The 25,091-nt window shown below is 44.1% G+C and overlaps 1 protein-coding gene across 1 annotated transcript; it reads left to right on the top strand.

The window, feature by feature from the left end:
• Positions 1-19,336: 19,336 nt before the first annotated feature.
• LOC115146639 (zinc-binding protein A33-like) lies at positions 19,337-21,182 on the top strand. Its single transcript, XM_029688702.2, has one exon. The coding sequence runs from the start codon at positions 19,428-19,430 to the stop codon at positions 20,916-20,918; it is 1,491 nt and encodes a 496-aa protein (XP_029544562.2). The 5' UTR covers positions 19,337-19,427; the 3' UTR covers positions 20,919-21,182.
• Positions 21,183-25,091: the final 3,909 nt, after the last annotated feature.

Genomic DNA, 25,091 nt, shown 5'->3' with positions numbered 1-25,091 from the left:
CGGGCGAAGAGGCGCACTAGAACTATGGTGAAGTGGGGGCCACGTCCCACGCCAGAACCGCCACCACGGACAGACGCCCACCCAGACCCTCCCCTATAGGTTCAGGTTTTGCGTCCGGAGTCCGCACTCCGGGTGGGGGGGGGGGGTACTGTCACGTTCTGACCTTTATTTCCTTTGTTTTGTCTATATTTAGTATGGTCAGGGCGTGAGTTGGGGTGGGCAGTCTATGTTTTTCTATTTCTGTGTTTGGCCTGATATGGTTCTCAATCAGAGGCAGCTGTTTATCATTGTCCCTGATTGAGAACCATATTTAGGTAGCCTGGGTTTCACTGTTGGTTTGTGGGTGTTTGTTTCCTGTGTCAGTGTTTGTGCCACACGGGACTATTTCAGTTTGGTTTATTTCACGTTATCGTTTATTGTTTTGTATTTCATAGTGTTCAGGTTTTTTATTTTTTATTCAAATTTACCACGGCGCATCTTGGTCCGATCCTTACTCCTCTTCAGACGAAGAGGAGGAAATCTGCCATTACACATTTTTCAAGCTAATGTACAAAACAGAGATGTTTATGCAGCATATATCAAAGAAAACAATATGAAAGCACACATTTACCGGTGGAAATACTTATTTTTTGCTGATATTTTCATTTTTATAAGCAAATTCATGCTTTCTCATCTTTTGGTTGCTAGAGACGCAACCCAGTCTTTCATTCAATTAGTTTGATATTTACAGACGCGACCCAATCGTTCGTTCTTTATGTTTCGTTGCCATGCTCGCTGGCAACGCTCCTATCCATTGCTTTCTAGCTAGCCAGCTAGCTGCGGCTAACAGTCACTTCCTCTGCATTGCATTCATTTGGATACATCCATAATAATGATAATGCCCGATTTTGCCTGGCATTGGTAGAAAAGTTTGCCTAATTGTCAGGACACTCTTCAACACTGACAGTTAATTACGAAGAGATTGCATTGCATATCAAACACTACACTCTTAGAAAAAAGGTGCTATCTAGAACCTAAAAGGGTTTGTTATATGTCCGAACCCTTTGAAGAACCCTTTTTGGTTCAAGGTAGAACCATTTTGAGTTCCATGTAGAACCCTTTCCACAGAGGGTTCTAAAAGGGCTCTACCTGGAACCAAAAAGGGTTCCCCTATGGGGACAGCTGGAGAACCCTTTCGGAACCCTTTTTTTAGGAGTGTTGCTAGCAAACCTGCCAATATGAAAACCAAATTCAAAAATATAATTTGCTCAAAACAGATTAGAAACATGTGGCAGGATTTGACAGCGTTAGCGACGGCGTGGACACAAGAAATTCATGTTCATCAATATTCCCTTCACCAGCTCCGAAGGTCTACGTCACCAGCCTTCTAGGTGTCACTGAACTGGATCATTACCTCTCTTTCGAATTGTCTGAGATCCCCAAAGATTGGAAAACTACCGCGGTCATCCCCCTCTTCAAAGGAGGAGACACTCTAGACTCAAACTGCTATAGACCTATATCTATCCTACCCTGCCTTTCTAAGGTCTTCGAAAGCCAAGTTAACAAACAGATCACCGACCATTTCAAATCCCACCGTACCTTCTCCGCTATGCAATCCTGTTTCCGAGCTGGTCATGGGTGCACCTCAGCCACGCTCAAGGTCCTAAACAATATCATAACCCCCATCAATAAGAGACAATACTGTGCAGCTGTATTCATCGACCTGGCCAAAGCTTTCAAATCTGTCAATCACCACATTCTTATCGGCAGACTCAACAGCCTTGGATTCTCAAATGACTGCCTCGCCTGGTTCATCAACTACTTCTCAGGCAAAGTTCAGTGTGTCAAATCGGACGGCCTGTTGTCCGGACCTCTGGCAGTCTCTATGGGGGTGCCACAGGGTTCAATTCTCGGGCCGACTCTCTTCTCTGTATACATCAAAGATGTCGCTCTTGCTGCTGGTGATTCTCTGATCCACCTCTATGCAGACAACACCATTCTGTATACTTCTGGCCCTTCTTCGGACACTGTGTTAACTAACCTCCAGACGAGCTTCAATGCCATTACAACTCTCTTTCCGTGGCCTCCAACTGCTCTTAAATGCAAGTAAAACTAAATACATGCTCTTCAACCGATCGCTGCCCACACCTGCCCGCCTGTCCAGCATCACTACTCTGGACAGCTCTGACTTAGAATATGTGGACAACTACAAATACCTAGATGTCTGGTTAGACTGTAAACTCTCCTTCCAGACTCACATTAAGCATCTCCAATCCAAAATGAAATCTAGAATTGGCTTCATAATTCGCAACAAAGCATCCTTCACTTATGCTGCCAAACATACCCTCGTAAAACTGACTATCTTACCGATCCTTGACTTCCACGATGTCATTTACAAAATAGCCTCCAACACTCTACTCAGCAAATTGTATGCAGTCTATCACAGTGCCATCCGTTTTGTCACCAAAGCCCCATATACTACCCACCACTGCGACCTGTATGTTCTCGTTGACTGGCCTTCGCTTCAAATTCGTCGCCAAACCCACTGGCTCCAGGTAATGTATAAGTCTTTGCTAGGTAAAGCCCCACCTTACATCAGCTCACTGGTCACCATAGCAGCACCCACCCATAGCACACGCTCCAGCAGGTATATTTCACTGGTCATCCCCAAAGCCAAATCCTCCTTTGGCCACCTTTCCTTCCAGTATTTGCGTCTGTATGTGTAGGTCATATTATTGCGTCTGCATGTGTAGGTCATGTTATTTGCGTCTGCATGTGTAGGTCATGTTATTGCGTCTGCATGTGTAGGTCATATTATTTGCGTCTGCATGTGTAGGTCATGTTATTTGCGTCTGCATGTGTAGGTCATGTTATTTGCGGCTGCATGTGTCGGTCATGTTATTGCGTCTGCATGTGTAGGTCATGTTATTGCGTCTGCATGTGTAGGTCATGTTATTTGCGTCTGCATGTGTAGGTCATGTTATTGCGTCTGCATGTGTAGGTCATATTATTTGCGTCTGCATGTGTAGGTCATGTTATTTGCGTCTGCATGTGTAGGTCATGTTATTGCGTCTGCATGTGTAGGTCATGTTATAGCGTCTGCATGTGTAGGTGATGTTATTGCGTCTGCATGTGTAGGTCATGTTATTGCGTCTGCATGTGTAGGTCATGTTATAGCGTCTGCATGTGTAGGTCATGTTATTTGCGTCTGCATGTGTAGGTCATGTTATTGCGTCTGCATGTGTAGGTCATGTTATAGCGTCTGCATGTGTAGGTGATGTTATTGCGTCTGCATGTGTAGGTCATGTTATTGCGTCTGCATGTGTAGGTCATGTTATTGCGTCTGCATGTGTAGGTCATGTTATAGCGTCTGCATGTGTAGGTCATGTTATTGCGTCTGCATGTGTAGGTCATGTTATTGCGTCTGCATGTGTAGGCCATGTTATTTGCATCTGCATGTGTAGGTCATGTTATTGCGTCTGCATGAGTAGGTCATGTTATTGCGTCTGCATGTGTAGGTCATATTATTGCGTCTGTATGTGTAGGTCATGTTATAGCGTCTGCATGTGTAGGTCATTTTATTGCGTCTGCATATGTGTGTCATGTTATTGCGTCTGCATGTGTAGGTCATGTTATTGCGTCTGCATGTGTAGGTCATATTATTGCATCTGCATGTGTAGGTCATGTTATTGCGTCTGCATGCGTAGGTCATGTTATTTGCATCTGCATGTGTAGGTCATGTTATTGCATCTGCATGTGTAGGTCATGTTATAGCGTCTGCATGTGTAGGTCATATTATTGCGTCTGCATGTGTAGGTCGTATTATTGCGTCTGCATGTGTAGGACATGTTATTGCGTCTGCATGTGTAGGTCATGTTATAGCGTCTGCATGTGTAGGTCATGTTATAGCGTCTGCATGTGTAGGTCATATTATTGCGTCTGCATGTGTAGGTCATATTATTTGCGTCTGCATGTGTAGGTCATGTTATTTGCGTCTGCATGTGTAGGTCATGTTATTGCGTCTGCATGTGTAGGTCATGTTATAGCGTCTGCATGTGTAGGTGATGTTATTGCGTCTGCATGTGTAGGTCATGTTATTGCGTCTGCATGTGTAGGTCATGTTATAGCGTCTGCATGTGTAGGTCATGTTATTTGCGTCTGCATGTGTAGGTCATGTTATTGCGTCTGCATGTGTAGGTCATGTTATAGCGTCTGCATGTGTAGGTGATGTTATTGCGTCTGCATGTGTAGGTCATGTTATTGCGTCTGCATGTGTAGGTCATGTTATTGCGTCTGCATGTGTAGGTCATGTTATAGCGTCTGCATGTGTAGGTCATGTTATTGCGTCTGCATGTGTAGGTCATGTTATTGCGTCTGCATGTGTAGGCCATGTTATTTGCATCTGCATGTGTAGGTCATGTTATTGCGTCTGCATGAGTAGGTCATGTTATTGCGTCTGCATGTGTAGGTCATATTATTGCGTCTGTATGTGTAGGTCATGTTATAGCGTCTGCATGTGTAGGTCATTTTATTGCGTCTGCATATGTGTGTCATGTTATTGCGTCTGCATGTGTAGGTCATGTTATTGCGTCTGCATGTGTAGGTCATATTATTGCATCTGCATGTGTAGGTCATGTTATTGCGTCTGCATGTGTAGGTCATGTTATTTGCATCTGCATGTGTAGGTCATGTTATTGCATCTGCATGTGTAGGTCATGTTATAGCGTCTGCATGTGTAGGTCATATTATTGCGTCTGCATGTGTAGGTCATGTTATTGCGTCTGCATGTGTAGGTCATGTTATTGCGTCTGCATGTGTAGGTCATGTTATTTGCATCTGCATGTGTAGGTCATGTTATTTGCGTCTGCATGTGTAGGTCATGTTATAGCGTCTGCATGTGTAGGTGATGTTATTGCGTCTGCATGTGTAGGTGATGTTATAGCGTCTGCATGTGTAGGTCATGTTATTTGCGTCTGCATGTGTAGGTCATGTTATTTGCGTCTGCATGTGTAGGTCATATTATAGCGTCTGCATGTGTAGGTGATGTTATTGCGTCTGCATGTGTAGGTCATGTTATAGCGTCTGCATGTGTAGGTCATATTATTGCGTCTGCATGTGTAGGTCATGTTATTGCGTCTGCATGTGTAGGTCATGTTATAGCGTCTGCATGTGTAGGTCGTGTTATTGCGTCTGCATGAGTAGGTCATGTTATTGCGTCTGCATGTGTAGGTCATGTTATTTGCGTCTGCATGTGTAGGTCATGTTATAGCGTCTGCATGTGTAGGTCATGTTATTGCGTCTGCATGTGTAGGTCATGTTATAGCGTCTGCATGTGTAGGTCATGTTATAGCGTCTGCATGTGTAGGTCATATTATTGCGTCTGCATGTGTAGGTCATGTTATTGCGTCTGCATGTGTAGGTCATGTTATAGCGTCTGCATGTGTAGGTCGTGTTATTGCGTCTGCATGAGTAGGTCATGTTATTGCGTCTGCATGTGTAGGTCATGTTATTGCGTCTGCATGTGTAGGTCATGTTATTGCGTCTGCATGTGTAGGTCGTATTATTGCGTCTGCATGTGTAGGTCGTATTATTGCGTCTGCATGTGTAGGACATGTTATTGCGTCTGCATGTGTAGGTCATGTTATAGCGTCTGCATGTGTAGGTCATGTTATAGCGTCTGCATGTGTAGGTCATATTATTGCGTCTGCATGTGTAGGTCATGTTATAGCGTCTGCATGTGTAGGTCGTATTATTGCGTCTGCATGTGTAGGTCGTGTTATTGCGTCTGCATGTGTAGGTCGTGTTATTGCGTCTGCATGTGTAGGTCGTGTTATTGCGTCTGCATGTGTAGGTCGTGTTATAGCGTCTGCATGTGTAGGTCATGTTATTGCGTCTGCATGTGTAGGTCATGTTATAGCGTCTGCATGTGTAGGTCATGTTATTGCGTCTGCATGTGTAGGTCATGTTATTGCGTCTGCATGTGTAGGTCATGTTATTGCGTCTGCATGTGTAGGTCATGTTATAGCGTCTGCATGTGTAGGTCATGTTATTGCGTCTGCATGTGTAGGTCATATTATTGCGTCTGCATGTGTAGGTCATGTTATTGCGTCTGCATGTGTAGGTCATATTATTGCGTCTGCATGTGTAGGTCATGTTATTGCGTCTGCATGTGTAGGTCATGTTATTGCGTCTGCATGTGTAGGTCATGTTATTGCGTCTGCATGTGTAGGTCATGTTATAGCGTCTGCATGTGTAGGTCATGTTATAGCGTCTGCATGTGTAGGTCATGTTATTGCGTCTGCATGTGTAGGTCATGTTATAGCGTCTGCATGTGTAGGTCATGTTATAGCGTCTGCATGTGTAGGTCATGTTATTGCGTCTGCATGTGTAGGTCATGTTATTGCGTCTGCATGTGTAGGTCATGTTATAGCGTCTGCATGTGTAGGTCATGTTATAGCGTCTGCATGTGTAGGTCATGTTATAGCGTCTGCATGTGTAGGTCATGTTATTGCGTCTGCATGTGTAGGTCATGTTATAGCGTCTGCATGTGTAGGTCATGTTATAGCGTCTGCATGTGTAGATCATGTTATAGCGTCTGCATGTGTAGGTCATGTTATTGCGTCTGCATGTGTAGGTCATGTTATAGCGTCTGCATGTGTAGGTCATGTTATAGCATCTGCATGTGTAGGTCATGTTATAGCGTCTGCATGTGTAGGTCATGTTATAGCGTCTGCATGTGTAGGTCATGTTATTGCGTCTGCATGTGTAGGTCGTATTATTGCGTCTGCATGTGTAGGTCATGTTATAGCGTCTGCATGTGTAGGTCGTATTATTGCGTCTGCATGTGTAGGTCGTATTATTGCGTCTGCATGTGTAGGTCATGTTATAGCGTCTGCATGTGTAGGTCGTATTATTGCGTCTGCATGTGTAGGTCGTATTATTGCGTCTGCATGTGTAGGTGATATTATTGCGTCTGCATGTGTAGGTCATGTTATAGCGTCTGCATGTGTAGGTCGTATTATTGCGTCTGTATGTGTAGGCCGTATTATTGCGTCTGCATGTGTAGGTCATATTATTGCGTCTGCATGTGTAGGTCATGTTATAGCGTCTGCATGTGTAGGTCGTATTATTGCGTCTGCATGTGTAGGCCGTATTATTGCGTCTGCATGTGTAGGTCATATTATTTGCATCATGATTGCAAGGTGTCCCGACTTTTTTTTCCAGTCCTGTTATTTAGTTGTAATGTCTATTCTAAAATGCCCTTCCTGCCAATCACAAATGAGTATTCAACAATGCTATGGTATAACTGGCTTTGTAGAGATGGGCTGTACGCTGCCCCCTGTACCTATACAGAGAACATAAACATGCTGTGTTTGTGTCAAGGATAAAGCTTTATCCTTTCATAGTAGTTTGGGTCAGTCAGGAATTATAAATGCAAATCAGTCATAGAGAAGCCACTCCTGTCTGAGTGCTGGTGTTTGAGTATTGTTTTCGAGGGAGGCATTATAGACAGAAACATCTTACTACCCTGCTCTGCATTCTTAATACAGCCTCCATCTGCCCTGACTGGGGATTTCAGATGTGTTTTAGCCACCCTGCCCCCACCCACTCGATACACACACACACACACACACACACACACACACACACACACACACACACACACACACACACACACACACACACACACACACACACACACACACACACACACACACACACAGAGCACTCATCACTATTGGTGCATGTGATGTGAGTTGACACTGGAATACCTACTGTATGCTAGAATATTCAGGCCAATGAGCCATTACCAGTAGATCAGCAGAGCCTGGGCCAAGTGACAAAAGGATGCTCCTTACACTAGGGCACTGTCCCGGAAAGAGAAGACAAGTCGTGTGTCTGCTCCCAAGGTGCAGCAGGTTGTGCAGCTGGAAAGAATGACATCATCTAGTTCCTGACGTAGACACACACATGCATGCATGCACGCACGCGCACGCACACACACACACACACACACACACACACACACACACACACACACACACACACACACACACACACACACACACACACACACACACACACACACACACACACACACACACAGACACACACACACAGAGCATCAGGTCAATAATACATAGGAGATAAGATGTAGAGGAAGCAGCCATTGCCCCATCACTAATTCATTGTGTGGACTGACATTGATTGACAGGTATCACAGAGAAGGAGAGAGAGATTACAATACAGTAAGACCATGTGGTAGAGGTTGTTAGAGGAATGTGGTAGAGGAAAAAAAGCTAAAAGTAACAACTGTGGAAAATGAACAACTAGGGGATAGCTTCATTTTATCCTTCTCTTTTCTTTTGGTGGGTCTGTTTGTTCCATATCCTAATGTTGGCCCCCTCTGTTTGCCATTTTGGTCATACCTTCCACTGACTCTTACCTTCCACTGACTCTTACCTACCACTGACTCTTACCTTCCACTGACTCTTACCTTCCACTGACTCTTACCTTCCACTGACTCTTACCTTCCACTGACTCTTACCTTCCACTGACTCTTACCTTTCACTGACTCTTACCTTCCACTGACTCTTACCTTCCACTGACTCTTACCTTCCACTGACTCTTACCTTCCACTGACTCTTACCTTCCACTGACTCTTACCTTTCACTGACTCTTACCTTTCACTGACTCTTACCTTCCACGGACTCTTACCTTCCACTGACTCTTACCTTTCACTGACTCTTACCTTCCACTGACTCTTACCTTCCACTGACTTTGGCAACTGTGGTCATTTAGAGGATGAAATAAGATTCGTTCAGTTTCAATAATGTGCTATACTCTATGATGAGTAACATTATCAGGGAACGAAGAAAGCATTAGGATGAAATCAAAGACTCACATTTACTTTTTCATTTGGTTTCCTCAAGCCAGACTGGATGTCATCTCCAGCCCAATAACACTCTTCAAATTACCAATATATTTGCAAAACATTACCTTCTTCCCAGATACATTACCACTGTAATAACCAAGCTTTATCCCCCAGTATCAATTCACAGAGAAGGCACCGGTGAGATCAGCGTAAACCTCATTACTGTACCAACCGTCTGTGATAAAGTCCTTTTCATAAGCTGTTTGGAGGCCTTACACTTTACACATTACACATCTATGAGATAATTCATTAGAAAAAATGATATCTCCCATTGTTTTTTAATGAGAGGGCCACTTTCAATCAGACAGAGGATATGATGGATAATTGTTGCTCATGAGATTTAGGGATTCAACAGGGATACATTTCTATTCAGGAGCTCTAATCAGAAAATGTTTCCTTCTGATTCACTCCCAAATGGATGGAAAGGAATATGATCACGTTTTCTGATTTGCATGATCCTAGGAAGTTCAAGTTTTTCTGTGTCTATGATTTCTTTGCATGTAGTATGCTCATTTAAATATACTCACACATTGGCGTGTACGCACTCACTCACACACACGCACATACACACACACACACACACTCCTGTGTTTCTTCGTTCTTTAATCTCTTTTGCTGCATGATTTCTCTGTGTGTAGAGCAGGACCCATCTGTGCAGTGCGAATGAAATGCTAATGTATTTGCTTGCTTGGGCAGAGCAATGGATGAGTCGGAGCATGAAAGCTGGGTGGTTGGTTGGTGCAGGGATTTAATTCCTCAGCCAGCACGACACAGCAGGAGGGGACGCCCAGGAGCTCTGACCTTCTACCGTGTCACTGTCCTGGGGTGAGAGGGCGCCAAAATACTGACCTTACTCAGACTGTGGGCCACTGACGACGCGACTCAAAAATCCCCCAATATTTCACGCTTCCTATGTGTCCAGTCCTACGTCAGACTCTGTGAAAAGTACCTTTTAAGGAAGAAGAGAATTGTCTTATTATTGCTAGGTGGAAAGGTTGGGGCAGAAATTGACTTGTGGTGAATCCACCTCCAACCTCGATGCATCCGTCTAACTTAACAAGCATACAGAATGACTTGTCAGCTGTGCAAAGGTTAATGTATGATGCATCAGCTATGCAAAGGTTAATGTATAATGTATGTATCTTCTTGGGGGGAAAAGATGCACATTTAGATTTTCATATTCGATTAGCAGCAGCACCCAACCATAACCGGTGTGATTTGTACAGTATGTGAGCTTAGCATTTCCCTCACACTGGAGATGTGCTGTGGGAAATCAGAATGGAACCTACAGAAACACACCCACAGTTAGCTCTCTCTAATATATTATTCTCATGTTATATGAGGCTTTGGCACGTAATTTGTACTGGGAGGTAGAGAGTATTGCTGGTATAGAAGGTCTGGTAGGAACTGTGAGGAGATCAACATTCTGCTAATAGGATGTGTGCTATCATGGTTTTAGCCTCCCACAGGCCCTGAATCCTGGGTGACAGCTTTGTGACATGAATAACAAATGTCCTGTGAGGAGACTAGGGTTTGAACCATCAAACTGTGATCACTTGTGGTCCATGGCAGAGAATAAACTAGGATTGCAGGACACCTGACAGATCTGTGACATACACCACCTCTCCTCACCTCTCCTCTCTGCACCACGCTGGGAGGCTCCGCTCTGATTTGTGACCTCACTGACGCCTCAGTGTCATGCCGACGTGAGGGAATAAAGAGAACTGGACACCTGTCCTGGCGAAGTACAAACAATTTGTTTTAAATTAGATGCCCACTCAACATTCACCCACTTCCTCAACTTACTCTCTCTCCTTTAACAGTCATGAAAAGGCATCAGGTGTTTCTGATCAGTTGGTTAAAGTGATCCTCAGCATGTTACAACCACTGTCCTGACAGCTCCTGCAACCGCCTGCAACATCCGGACTGTTGTCCTCCTGTCGCTCCATCTCCCCACAGCATGAAGTCTCCTGCCGCTGGCTGAGTCTGCCAGGTCTGTTAAGATTAGATTAGAATTTATGAAGATTGCCTCACCTGGCTCACTGGTGTAATCTATGCTGTTGTAGTAATTCATGTTGGCCCCTTCATTTCCTAAGCAGTCAAGGGCCCCCATATTTCACCATGACAATGTAATCACAGGTCCACATTAAAAAGTCATTATTGTTTAGAATCGGGGCCGAGAAAACACGGACTATAAAACTATAGCCGTCTTTGTCATTCACATGGATGTTTACCGAAGAACAGAGGGCAAAGTGATTTAAACACACAGCTTACAACCTTATTGATTACAGTGGGGCTTTTCACAGACAGACACAAGCATACATATTCACACGCACACACACAAAAACACATACAGAGGATCCGTATGCCCTTTGTGTACTGATTAGCAGGTCATCTCAGTAATGACCTGTGATCCAGGTGGATAAGTAAATGGTTAAGTAAACTGTGGTCTTTGATGCTTGATATCTTCACATGCCTTGGCCAACACAGCAATTCTTCTGTCACCACTCACTTTTGTTTGCCTACCTGATTTAGTTGTTGTCCTTTGGGCATTTTGTAGCTCATACAATTGAATAGCATTGCAGGTTCACAACACCTTGTGAATTAGGAAAAGTGTTTCATATTAATGGTAATTGTTGACGGAATGATAAGAAATGTGTTCTGTAGTTAATGGGGATCCTCTTGATTTCCATTAATTTAGCTACCGCACTCCAGATATCCTTTCTAATCTGGCTATATCCCTAATTTAAACCGTAATTGAACAACTGGGATCCCTCTAATCTCCTCTCCTCTATACAGCAGCACAGATGAGGGAATCACCTCTTCCAGATAAGCCTGGATGAGTTCTGATCCTTTGTGTTTTATAGCTGACCACCCAGTGCCAAAGGCAAGCAGCATCCCCACCTTTAGGGTCATTGTCCTTGACTCTGCCTGAGCAACAGGGGTGCTCAGGGTATGGTTGAATCAGAGAGTATATACAAGTTAACTTATTCAGTGGTTCTAATATGATGATATGGTCTGACATGATGTTTTTGGGCTGTCTGCCATCAGAGAAGGATTTATTTAGCCTTGGCCAATGAGAGAGAAGTACACTCTTAGAAAAAAATCTAGAAACTAAAAGGGTTCTTCGGCTGTCCCCATAGGGGAACCCTTTGAAGAACCCTTTTTGGTTCAAGGTAGAACTAATTTTGGTTCCATAGAGGGTTTTGCATGAAACTCAAAAGTATTCTACCTGTAACCAAAAAGGGTTCTACCTTGAACTAAAAGGGTTATCCCCTTTGGAACCCTTTTTTCTAAGCGTGTAGATGAGTGTCTGAACAAGTGGAAATCCCAAAGCTCTATATAAGGCAATGAAGACACAGCAAGGTATGGTTTGTTAAAATTGGCTTCTGTATTGTGTGTTACTCCTGATGGGTTTCATTAACAGAACCTTTTCTCAGTGCCCTATTTGTTCACATGGGCCCTTTCAGAATCATTATCCAGCCTGTCAATTCCCTCTCTGTCCCTATTTTAATAATCAAGTTTTCTAAGCAGATCAATAAGTTATTTTCATGTCTCACACTTTTTGCAAATATACATTTTTGCAAATCAATACAGTCATTGATGTGCTGCATCACCTCCTCCCCCACCTGAAACACCCACCCCATCCTCCCAACATGCTGCTTGTTAAGCTGGGTGGTGGTGCTCAGCTTTTATTCCATTCATCTTATGGGCTTTATGCAACCTTTTTCTGCTTGATCAAAAGCCTCCACTAAATCAGGTATTTGATTAATATAAACGTAGGCAGTACATTGTTGACCCAGGTCAAATGTAAGATGTACAAAGAGGAATAAATAACAGATTGTATGTGACACCAGAGCAGTGCAGCGTACAAGGTTTTCTGAAAAAGAACAAGTATGAAGTCATCACTAACCTCTCACTGCTCCTCTAGCTGTTGAAATTAAATCGATTTTAACATTCAACCGAGACTCAGGATATTAGAGCTGTATTATTTCAACATGGGAGTGGAGAGGTGGTTCTCATGAAACACACATCCATCCTCAGATCAGATAAAGTTGCAGGGTCTTTGTTAGGGCATGGACTTTGTTTTCCTGGAGATTTACGGTCATTGTGGGGGAGTTGATAGGGGCTTGTGTGATTACTGCTTAGACACTGATTTACAACTCACTTTTAATTATCTGAGGGGGAACTAGAGCCTGTGCCAGCAGGTACATCCCCTGCTTTTGGGACATGGAAGGGAGAGAGAGCCCTCTTTGGTTTCCCTCCACCACCAGCCCCTGTGCTCTGAGACAGAGACGGGGGTCTGCCCTGCCTCCTGGAGTTTCAGCAGGCCTCAGTGGACCAGGCCAGATGGATGTGTCTGAAATTCATACCTAGTATGGGACCTGGATGGGATCTGAGGATTTCTAATGGAAATATGAAGCCATGGTCTACTGGGCGTGCAAGTCTAGCACTCTCTGGTGACCTATAAATTAGACTGTTGTCAGGGACACACAAATCACTCCCTCAGCATATCTTCTCTAGTTTCTCTCTTCTGTCTCCTCTGCTGTAGAACTACACTACACTTGAGTTAGGCCAATCATAACACTTTTGTAGTTGTTAATCCACTGTACAATTTGTTGAAATATATCCACAACAAAAAATCCCAGTTGAATATGGATTTGATATTCCTGAGGCGTTATCTGTAAAGGAATGGGTTCGCAGATCAACAAGTGGCCAGCTTTATCATTTTCAAAATCATGTCTGTGATTTATAGTTTAACTGTCATGTAATTTCAATTTAAAGGTTAGTTTATTGCTGCTGAGAACCTCAAAGGCCATTAAATCTTGGTAATGAGATTTGCATTATAAAATGAGCAGGAGACGATTCATGGACCCTTGGAGGCTGAGCAGCAACATCACTCCCACCTCCTCAACATCCTCTCTCCTTCACATAATCAATGGGGGAAACCAAAGCCAAAGGATTTTTATTTCATTTATTTATTTCACCTTTATATAACCAGGTAGGCAAGTTGAGAACAAGTTCTCATTTACAATTGCGACCTGGCCACGATAAAGCAAAGCAGTGCGACAAAAACAACAACACAGAGTTACACATGGAGTAAAACAAAACATACAGTCAATAATACAGTAGAAAAATAAGTATATATACAATGTGAGCAAATGAGGTGAGATAAGGGAGGTAAAGGCAAAAAAAGGTAATGGTGGCGAAGTAAATACAATATAGCAAGTTAAACACTGGAATGGTAGATTTGCAGTGGAAGAATGTGCAAAGTAGAAATAAAAATAATAGGGTGCAAAGGAGCAAAATAAATAAATAAATACAGTAGGGGAAGAGGTAGTTGTTTGGGCTAAATTATAGATGGGCTATGTACAGGTGCAGTAATCTGTGAGCTGCTCTGACAGCTGGTGCTTAAAGCTAGTGAGAGAGATAAGTGTTTCCAGTTTCAGAGATTTTTGTAGTTCGTTCCAGTCATTGTCAGCAAAGAACTGGAAGGAGAGGTGGCCAAAGGAAGAATTGGTTTTGGGGGTGACCAGGGAGATATACAGTACCTGCTGGAGCGCGTGCTACAGGTGGTTGCTGCTATGGTGACCAGCGAGCTGAGATAAGGGGGACTTTACCTAGCAGGGTCTTGTAGATGACCTGAAGCCAGTGGGTTTGGCGACGAGTATGAAGCGAGGTCCAGCCAACGAGAGCATACAGGTCGCAGTGGTAGGTAGTATATGGGGCTTTGGTGACAAAATGGATGGCACTGTGATAGATCACAAAGGATCTGTAAATATTGTTGTTTCTAAACCCACATGGGGAAAGAACTAAAAGTGAGTCAGATGTGTGTGGTTGTCTTGCTGATGGAGCCATTCCTTATCTCTCTGATTGGCTGCTTACATTCACAAACACTAAGTAAACAAGACTCTCTGTCTAAAACCCTCCCAGAGGAACCTTTCAGCATGACCTACATGAGTTCCATGACTAATGAATGTCATAGAATTGAATAAAGAATTATTCCATGGTATGAACATACGTCTCATGTGGAGTCTTCAAGTCTGAAGGATGGTGTGCAACATTCAACGTGCATTTTCATATTTCAGGGACATACAAGAGTTGTTGCCCATACCAAACACACCAGAAGAAAACACTGTACTGTGGCCCCACTGACACTAATAGTGTTTGAAGTAACATGTCCATTACAATCATGATTATCATCAATTAGGAGTTTTGGGAGTGTTCAGAGGGAGGGGACTGGGGAGAGAAGGGTTCATTTGGAGCAGGACTGTTTTCTTCTCTCATAATTATTTTTAATGTCAGTCATTAATTCTTCCCTTGGGGGAGTGTTGCAGCAGCAGTCTTTCCTGTTTGGGCCTTAGATCATCAGCCGTGCTGCCTTTCCATGAACCTTCCTCTGTTCCCTTATTCCTGCTATCTGCTTGGATGCCATTCACACCACATCACACCACAGCCTGGGATAGTGACTGGGCATTAATGAGCTGGGAACAGGAGACAGAACGCAGGATGCAGTCACTGTATTAGGCAGTTTCTGCCAATCCAAACAGTTGTATGAAAAAGGTTTTGAATGTCAAGAACATACCACTCCTCAGGCTAGCGTTAAGGCAGCTCTTTGGCAATTTCGACTTGTAAAATTTCCAAACCTGGCGCCAGGGTTGGAAATTGACCTGTCGTTTGTGCTGAGGTGGGAAGGGTAGAAATATTTGAGGTGTGTCCTTAAAAAGGTGCGCCAATTTCAAGCAGTGCTACCTGTAATATTTAAGACTCACCATAAGCTGGTCTTCGCGGTAACACAATTGGTTATGGCATCGATTTTGCCAGCGGAAGCGCACAGTAGTCTACCCACTGGGCACAGACGTCAATTCAACATCTATTCCATGTTGGTTCAAACAACGTTGATTCAACCAGTGCATACCCAGTGGGCAGTCAGTAGCAACGTTGATTCAACCAGTGCATACCCAGTGGGTAGTCAGTAGCAACGTTGATTCAACCAGTGCATACCCAGTGGGTAGTCAGTAGCAACGTTGATTCAACCAGTGCATACCCAGTGGGTAGTCAGTAGCAACGTTGATTCAACCAGTGCATACCCAGTGGGTAGTCAGTAGCAACGTTGATTCAACCAGTGCATACCCAGTGGGTAGTCAGTAGCAACGTTTATTCAACCAGTGCATACCCAGTGGGTAGTCAGTAGCAACGTTGATTCAACCAGTGCATACCCAGTGGGTAGTCAGTAGCAACGTTGATTCAACCAGTGCATACCCAGTGGGTAGTCAGTAGCAACGTTGATTCAACCAGTGCATACCCAGTGGGTAGTCAGTAGCAACGTTGATTCAACCAGTGCATACCCAGTGGGTAGTCAGTAGCAACGTTGATTCAACCAGTGCATACCCAGTGGGTAGTCAGTAGCAACGTTGATTCAACCAGTGCATACCCAGTGGGTAGTCAGTAGCATATAACCAATGTTTTATTCAAATATCACCATCAGCAAAAAAAACATTCTCGTTTTTTCATTATATTGAACATTATTTTTGTCCATGCATCTTCTGTGAAATGTTTGGACTCATTAGGCCTATCTGCGATGCCCATTGAATGAAAGGTGTCAATGACTGTAGGAAGTCAGTTTAGAAACATCAAGTTATTACAATAGACTGCTTATTGTTTTTCCTTCATCATTTTGTTAAAACATTTCATCTTCCATTTTCACCTGTTGGACCTAACTGTCAAATCGCCAGAATTCCTATCGCTGTTCTTTGTTCTGAATCTGCTTGTAGCCTAGGGTATTTGCCTGTTTACCTTTCACATGGCAAAGTCACTAACAGGCCATATTAACAGAGATTGGAAGCTAACCTTATGATAACGTTTGGTCAATGTCCAATTGTCCATGGCTTGAACATGCAGTGCATTTTCGAAATGCGAATGCATTGTGTGTAGACAAATACTGTATTTCCATGTTGAAGCCAATAAAAAAAATAGATTGGCTGCATGATTGTTAACTAGGCCTGTTGCACACATTGCATGGAACGAGACATGCGATTCATGACACCATGCTTTTGACCCGATCCTATTTATTTATGCAGTAAGGCACAATAGACAGTGCTGTATCATCAATACAGAGACGAATATGCATATATTTAGATGGTGCATATTAGATGGCTTTCTTTCATTGATCCCTAATATTCTGAAACCGTTCTCACTATATATTCTAGTGAGTCTGTGGACAAAATTCAAACTTAAAGGTTTGAAAGGATGGTATTTAAAAGGATGGTTCAAGATAAATGTACAGAAAACTCTATTGAATGAAAACTCCACAATATAATCTGTTGGCTGGCAAGTGGGAGGGTTTTCAGCGGTTGAATGGAATGTATTCAGTGTGTGTAAGGTACATGTAGCCACACCCGTGGAGCAAGTGACGTGGCTGCATACGGTAAGTCTAAATACCAACTACTAAGAAGTGCGTAGGAAAGGCGTGTCTAGGAAAGAATTTCCTTGGTCTGAATTGGGCCGTTGGTGAAAAAGATACTCAACATACCTTTGCTTTGAAGCATGCATGAGAGCATCAGCTGTTCCGGACAACTGTGTGATTACGCTCTCCGTAGCCAACGTGAGTAAGACCTTTAAACAGGTCAACATACACAAGGCTGTGGGGCCAGATGGATTACCAGGACGTGTGCTCCGGGCATGTTCTGACCAACTGGCAGGTGTCTTCACTGACATTTTCAACATGTCCCTGATTGAGTCTGTTATAGCAACATGTTTCAAGCAGACCACCATAGTCCCTGTGCCCAAGAACACCAAGGCAACCTGCCTAAATGACTACAGACCCGTAGCACTCACGTCCTTAGCCATGAAGTGCTTTGAAAGGTTGGTAATGGCCCACGTCAACACCATTATCCCAGAAACCCTAGACCCACTTCAATTTGCATACCGCCCCAACAGATCCACAGATGATGCAATCTCTATTGCACTCCACAACGACGACAGCCAATAGGGAGGAGGTCAGAGACCTGGCCGGGTAGTGCCAGAATAACAACCTATCCCTCAATGTAACCAAGACTAAGGAGATGATTGTGGACTACAGGAAAAGGAGGACCGAGCATGCCCCCATTCTCTTCGACGGGGCTGCAGTGGAGCAGGTTGAGAGCTTCAAGTTCCTTGGTGTTCACATCAACAACAAACTAGAATGGTCCAAACACACCAAGACAGTCATGAAGAGGGCACAACAAAGCCTATTCCCCCTCAGGAAACTAAAAAGATTTGACATGAGTCCTGAGATCCTCAAAAGGTTCTATAGCTGCAACATCGAGAGCATCCTGACTGGTTGCATCACTGCCTGGTACGGCAATTGCTCGGCCTCTGACCGCAAGGCACTACAGAGGGTAGTGCGTACGGCCCAGTACATCACTGGGGCTAAGCTGCCTGCCATCCAGGACCTCTACACCAGGCGGTGTCAGAGGAAGGCCCTAAAAATTGTAAAAAGGCCCCAGCCACCCCAGTCATAGACTGTTCTCTCTACTACCGCATGGCAGCGTTACCGGAGTGCCAAGTCTAGGACAAAAAGGCTTCTCAACAGTTTTTACCAACAAGCCATAAGACTCATGAAAAGGTAATCAAATGGCTACCCGAACTATTTGCATTGTGTGGACCCCCCAACCCCTCTTTTTACACTGCTGCTACTCTCTGTTTATCATATATGAATAGTCACTTCAACTATGCATTCATGTACATACTACCTCAATTGGGCGGACCAACTAGTGCTCCCGCACATTGTCTAACCGGGCAATCTGCATTGTGTCCCACCCACCACCCGCCAAACCCTCTTATACACTACTTCTACTCTCTGTTCATCATACTGTATATGCATAGTCACTTTAACCATATCTACATACTACCTCAATCAGCCTGACTAACTGCTGGCTGTATATAGCCTCTACTTTTATAGCCTCGCTACTGTATATAGCCTGTCTTTTTACTGTTGTTTTATTTCTTTACTTACCTATTGTTCACCTAATACCTTTTTTGTACTATTGGTTAGAGCCTGTAAGTAAGCATTTCACTGTAAGGTCTACACCTGTTGTATTCGGCGCACGTGACAAATAAACTTTACAACTTTAAATTATTACTTTTATGATGGGTCCAACATCATGTATAAAATCATGTATAAAAGTGTTATGTCAAACCTTGAAGACCAAATACATACTACAAAACTGTAATGTTGTGTCCCAGTATGTTTTACGTTTCATTTCTGAGAGATGCCTTATGTTTAGTTTCTATGCCTTTTGTTTCTATGTTTTAAGTTTCGTTTCATTGCCTTTCGTTTCCAAGCCTTATGTTTTGTTTCTGTGAAAGTGAAAGTATTTTCCTCTCCAGTCATAGAAGCTCTCTCACTCACACGCCTACATCCACCCCCCCCCTTTCTCTTTGTCTTTCTCTCTCTTACACACACACAAACACATTTTCTCCCTCATTTTTACACATACTCTCTCACTCACTGTACAGTACTCCTGCGAGGATGGCAGACAGTTTCTCTCTCTTGGAAGAGGATCTATCGTGTCCAGTGTGCTGTGAGATCTTCAGGGAGCCGGTGATCCTCTCCTGCAGCCACAGCCTCTGCAGGGCCTGTTTGGAGGAGACCTGGAGTAAAGGAGGGACGCAAGACTGCCCAGTCTGCAGAAGGAGGTCTTCCAGAGACCAGCCACCTCCCAACCTAGCCCTGAGGCATACCTGTGAGATTCTACTGAGGGAGAGGGAGACCAAGGACACTCCTGGGCCACCAAAGGAGCCAACCGAGGAGCTGACAGAGGAGTCTGCAAAGAATGCTACAGAGGGGGTGGTAGAGGAGGCTACAGGCGGGCTTTCACAGAGTGAAAACACCAGCCACAGGGGTCCACAGGGTGTATGTAGCTTACACTCCCAGAAGCTCCAGCTCTTCTGCTTAGAGGATGAGTGTCTGGTGTGTGTGGAGTGTGTGTTGGAGCACGCAGACCACAGCTTCTGCTCTGTGGGGAAGGCAGCAGGTCAGAGGAGGAAGGGACTCAGACCCCAACTGGAGGCCCTGCAGCAGAAAATGGCTGCCTTTAGCAAAGCTGAGCTCACCTGTGACAAAATGGTTGCTCACATCAGGGTGCAGACCCAGAGAGCAGAAAGGCAGATAAAGGAGGAGTTTGAGAAGCTACACTGCTTCCTGAGGGATGAGGAGGTGGAGAGACTAGGTGCGCTGAAGGAGGAAGAGGAGGAGAATAACAAAAGGATGAAGGAGAGAGTAGACGAGATAAGTGAGATCATGTCATCTCTGTCAGACACAATTGGGGCTGTGGAGGAGAAACTGGCAGTGGATGATGATGTGTCGTTCCTGCAGAGCTACAAAACGATAATGGAGAGAACGCAGAGTGTGCCTGAGGACCCACAGTTGGGCTCAAAAGCACTGATCAACTTGGCCAAACACCTGGGCAACCTCAGTTTCCAAGTCTGGGAGAAGATGCAGAAGGCAGTGAAATACACACCTGTGGTTCTAGACCCAAACACTGCACATCCCAGTCTCTATCTATCTGAAGATCTGACCAGCCTAAGATGTGAAGATAAACTACAGTCTCTCCCAGACAACCCAGAGAGGTTTGATTGTTATCGTGACATCTTGGGTTCAGAGGGGTTCACTTCAGGGACACACTTCTGGGATGTAGAAGTCGGAGAAAGTGATGACTGGAGTGTAGGAGTGGCCAGCGAGTCTGTTAGTAGGAAGATAGATAACAAAAGTGGATTATGGGCTGTTGGGGTATATGATGGTGAACCTTATAACATGACGAAAAAGACACAGAGGATTAGAGTTTCCTGGGACAAATGGGAGGTGTCCTTCTTTGGTCTTAGTCCACATATTCACAAACTCAAAACAATTCAGCACAAATGTACAGAGAGGATGTATCCACACTTTTATTTGCACAATGGTCAAACACTGCAGATCCTTCCAGGGAAAGTCTCTCTGAAGGTGGAAAACCATAGTGTATGAACACTTGAATGTAAGGGTTTCCCCATTCAACTTGTTTCTCCTCAGCATGGTGTACAAAGTAACATTCTCATCAATATGACCTTGGTCGCTTTTGAGATGGAGAATATAATTGCATTGTCATTTTAAAACTATGTTGCAGTGTTTTGAAAACTTTGAATGTATGTGTTTATGCATATCACTAACCTTTCAATGTAAAAAGATAAAGATTGAAAAAAATATGTATATATTGATTTATTTGTTCTTCAATAAATAGCAAATATTTTATGTTTGGAGTGGTTAACTTCCATTATATGGTAAAATTTCAACATTCTTCAATGACCATGCCTGGTGTTGTTGGAGCCCTGGGGAATATGAGGATGGCGAGACATGGAGAAGCCTCGCCATCACGCAGCTCTGCCTCACCTTGTCGAAATCTCAATAGCACCATCCTGTCTCCTCTCCTTTCTCCACGGGCCCATCAGCATCAATAGAAATTATAGTCAAAACCATACGGAAGAAAAGCTGGAAATCAATGGCTTGCATATCACCTGATTAGATCGCTGTGTGTGTGTGTACGCACACAGGCCTGTTGTGAGAGAGCAGGTGTGTGGGGCATAAGGCCTGGCCCCGCAGGCGGCAACCCCTCTACATGGGAGACGGTAATGAGATTACCCGGCCTGCAGGACCTCACACAGCAGACAGTGATCAGATTAGTGAAAAGGACACTCCAACATCATCCCTGTCTGAGAGGAATGAATGTCCTCTGGATTGGCCACCCTCTCTCAGGGTACTGTAACACAAATGTAGTAGGCCTACTGTTTTTTCTTGAGCCTTCAGACCCTGAGTGTAACTCTCCTATTTCTCTCTGGCGACTCTGCGTTACGCACACCTCTTGGAGGGAACGCAACACCCTGCTACACTCAACTCCACGTGGAGTGAAAGAGGTATGTGATTGTAGGTACGGGTAAGGATGACAGAGGCAGAGAACATTACCGTTTACTGAGAATTTATTTCCTTGACATGGTAATGTGGGGAAAAGGAGCTGGACAGAACCAAAGCAAAGAAAGTAAAAGTTAGAGTCCTCTCTCCTACCTTACCTACCTGCCCACTAATTACCTAACCTTACCACCTGGCGCGCTAACTAACATACAGAGGATGGTCCGCCCAGGTCTTACCTAGTGTCCATAGACTGAGTACATACTATGGGTATATGTATGCCCGCAGGCCAAGGTGCCTTCCCCTTCCCTCCTGGGAACAAATGTAACAATAATACAAACTTAAGGTGAACAATTTCAATAATCAAAAACACTGAATCCGATTGGCACACACATTCCACAGAAGTATCGGCTACAAAATACTTTCAACAACACTGTCTCTGCGCAACAACCAACACAGGACATCCAAGAAGCTCTCTCCTAACAAAGGAACACTGGCTTTTATCCAGCTGCAGAAGGAGTTTGTAATTGCCGACAGCTGTATCCCCTAACGAGAAGGCGGGATCAGACCTCCAGTCCTCGATGGGGCCGACCAATCAGCTGCTTCGAATCCAGGAAGCCATTTCCTGAAATACACACATACATATACACAAACAAACCCAGAATACAGAAACCGGGGAACGGAACACTCTGTGTTCCTGTGTGCCTGCCTGCTAAGCGAATGGGATTGCTTTGGGAATCTTGGTGACGCGGCTGTTGGGTGTGTGTGGAGGCTGGTTGGTATGTGTGGAGGCTGTTGGCTGGGTGTGAAGACTGTTGGCTGGGTGTGGAGGCTGGTGGGTGTGTGTGGAGGCTGTTGGCTGGGTGTGGAGGCTGTTGGCTGGGTGTGGAGGCTGGTGGCTGGGTGTGGAAGCTGGTGGCTGGGTGTGGAAGCTGGTGGGTGTGTGTGGAGGCTGGTGGGTGGGTGTGGAGTTGGTGGGTGTGGAGGCTGGTGGCTGGGTATGGAGGCTGGTTGGTGTGTGTGGAGGCTGGTGGGTGGGTGTGGAGGTGTGGGTGTGGAGGCTGGTGGCTGGGTATGGAGGCTGGTTGGTGTGTGTGGAGGCTGGTGGGTGGGTGTGGAAGCCTGCCCTAGCTTGTGGTGGACATGGGGGGATTGATCGTGTCACTTTGATGGATTAGTGCTCTCATTTCTAGCTCCAGCGATTAGGTCACCTGCCCAGGAGACAGAAAAAAAACACCTGCTGGGAAATGCTGATGCTAGACTTACTCACCGATTATGTCACTGCATTAACGCTAAGCAGAGCTCCAGAAAGTCAGAGGGCCTCCGTGAATAATACACCAGAGTCCCCTCAGAGAGGAAGGAAGCAGATTTCATGGAATCAGTTGGCTTAGTAAAATACTCCCTCTTCTCTCTTTTATTTATCTGAGGTATTCACTAGCGGGGTATTTACAATCCTCCTCCCCACCTCCCCTTCAACACACACTGTAGATCCCCAACCCAACTCTCTTACCATCAAGCAGTGCCCTCCCTCACTATAATGAGATTCCTCTCTTCACATGCAGCCACCTTCATTTGTTCAGTGGTGAATTCTCTGGCTGTTAAAATGAAGGATTGACTGTACAGGTTGTCTGACTTTTATCTTTTTCCCTGATTCATGTTCAGGGAGAGGTATAACCAGTGTATCTTGTCATTATTCCATCTGAGACAAACATATCTAACCATCACCAGTGAGGAGAGGAGGGAGAATAGACGCATCATTGTATGAGGGTCATCCCATACCTTGACAAGAGAGATGATTACATTAGGGTTTATGGGCTATTACAGTAGAAGCTATGGCATCAGGTGACCATGCTCTCTTCATGCAGTCAAACGATGCCATGGTAACATCCATCTATCCCACAACACTTTAGCACTGGTTTCATGTTACATAAATGTGATTAAGGAGGGATTTTTTTTATTTCTCTTTTATTACCACTTCTGAAAACACATAATATTGTTCTCCATGATAGCCCCGTCTTCCGTAAAGGGCCCATTTCATAAGTTAAGTGGCTTGTCTGGTTCGATTTAGAGCTCTCTATGTTAGAGAGGGAAATGTGTGTTTTTGCCAGTTTCAGCATGTTCCTAATGACAGACCCAGTCAGACATCTGGAAATATTCACTTGCTACATTATACTGTGCATTGTCATCATAATGAGACTGAACTTTATGCCTAGCAGCAGCTTCAAGTTCACTATTCCCCTCCTTCTTCCTGTCTCAGGATCACTGATAGGTCACACTTTTACAATTAGTTGCGCCAATACCATGTTCTTTCATGGAATTATTGATTTCTCTGTGATATGTAACTACACAGTAACTACTCATTTAAAACAGTAATTCTGACCATGTGGAAACTCTTTGTACATTTTATCCAACTGTGTTCTGGAGAAAGTACATATTGATATTCATATCTTTAGATCAAATTGTATTTGTCACATACACATGGTTAGCAGATGTTAATGCGAGTGTAGTGAAATGCTTGTGCTTCTAGTTCCGACAATGCAGTAATAACCAATGAGTAATCTAACCTAACAATTCCACAACAACTACCTTATACACACAAGTGTAAAGGGATGAAAAATATGTACATAAAAATATATGAATGAGTGATGGTACAGAACGGCATAGGCAAGATGCAGTAGATGGTATAGAGTACAGTATATGCATATGAGATCAGTAATGTAGGGTATGTAAACATATAAATGTGGCATTGTTTCAAGTGGCTAGTGATACATGTATTACATAAAGATGGCAAGATGCAGTAAATGGTATAGAGTACAGTATATACATATGAGATGAGTAATGTAGGGTATATTTTGTCAGACTGTAGTATCTGCTCAAATTAAGCAGTCAGCCTTCCATTTCCATATTGACGCCTCAATAAACAATACCAATAGCGGACATAAACTGTGCTGGATAGGAAACAATGTGAGGGTATACATTAGGTGTAAATGAAAGGATAGGGACCTCCAGATGTAGTAAAAGCCTGGGCCATGTGAAGCAGAGGCAGAAGCAGCATCAAGATAAGACTGGTGTTCTCTCTGCTCTCCATTCTCTGGGCTTCTGCAGTCTTTTGTCTGAATACATACACAACTGTGGATGGATGGCTTTTTATAGCCCGTGTCATGGAGAAATACACTCCTATTCTCCCTGATTGCTGTTGCCTGCAGGGCATGCTTATCATGCTATTGTCATTGTTTTATTGGTGTACCGAATGGATCT

The sequence above is a fragment of the Oncorhynchus nerka genome, linkage group LG18, assembly GCF_034236695.1.
Source record: "Oncorhynchus nerka isolate Pitt River linkage group LG18, Oner_Uvic_2.0, whole genome shotgun sequence".
NCBI classification, from domain to species: Eukaryota; Metazoa; Chordata; class Actinopteri; order Salmoniformes; family Salmonidae; genus Oncorhynchus; species Oncorhynchus nerka.
This window is presented reverse-complemented; position numbering and strand designations above follow the sequence as displayed.

Excerpts from the sequence above, each read along its gene's own strand:
- LOC115146639 (XM_029688702.2), top strand. The coding sequence starts at position 19,428 with ATGGCAGACAGTTTCTCTCTCTTGGAAGAGGATCTATCGTGTCCAGTG.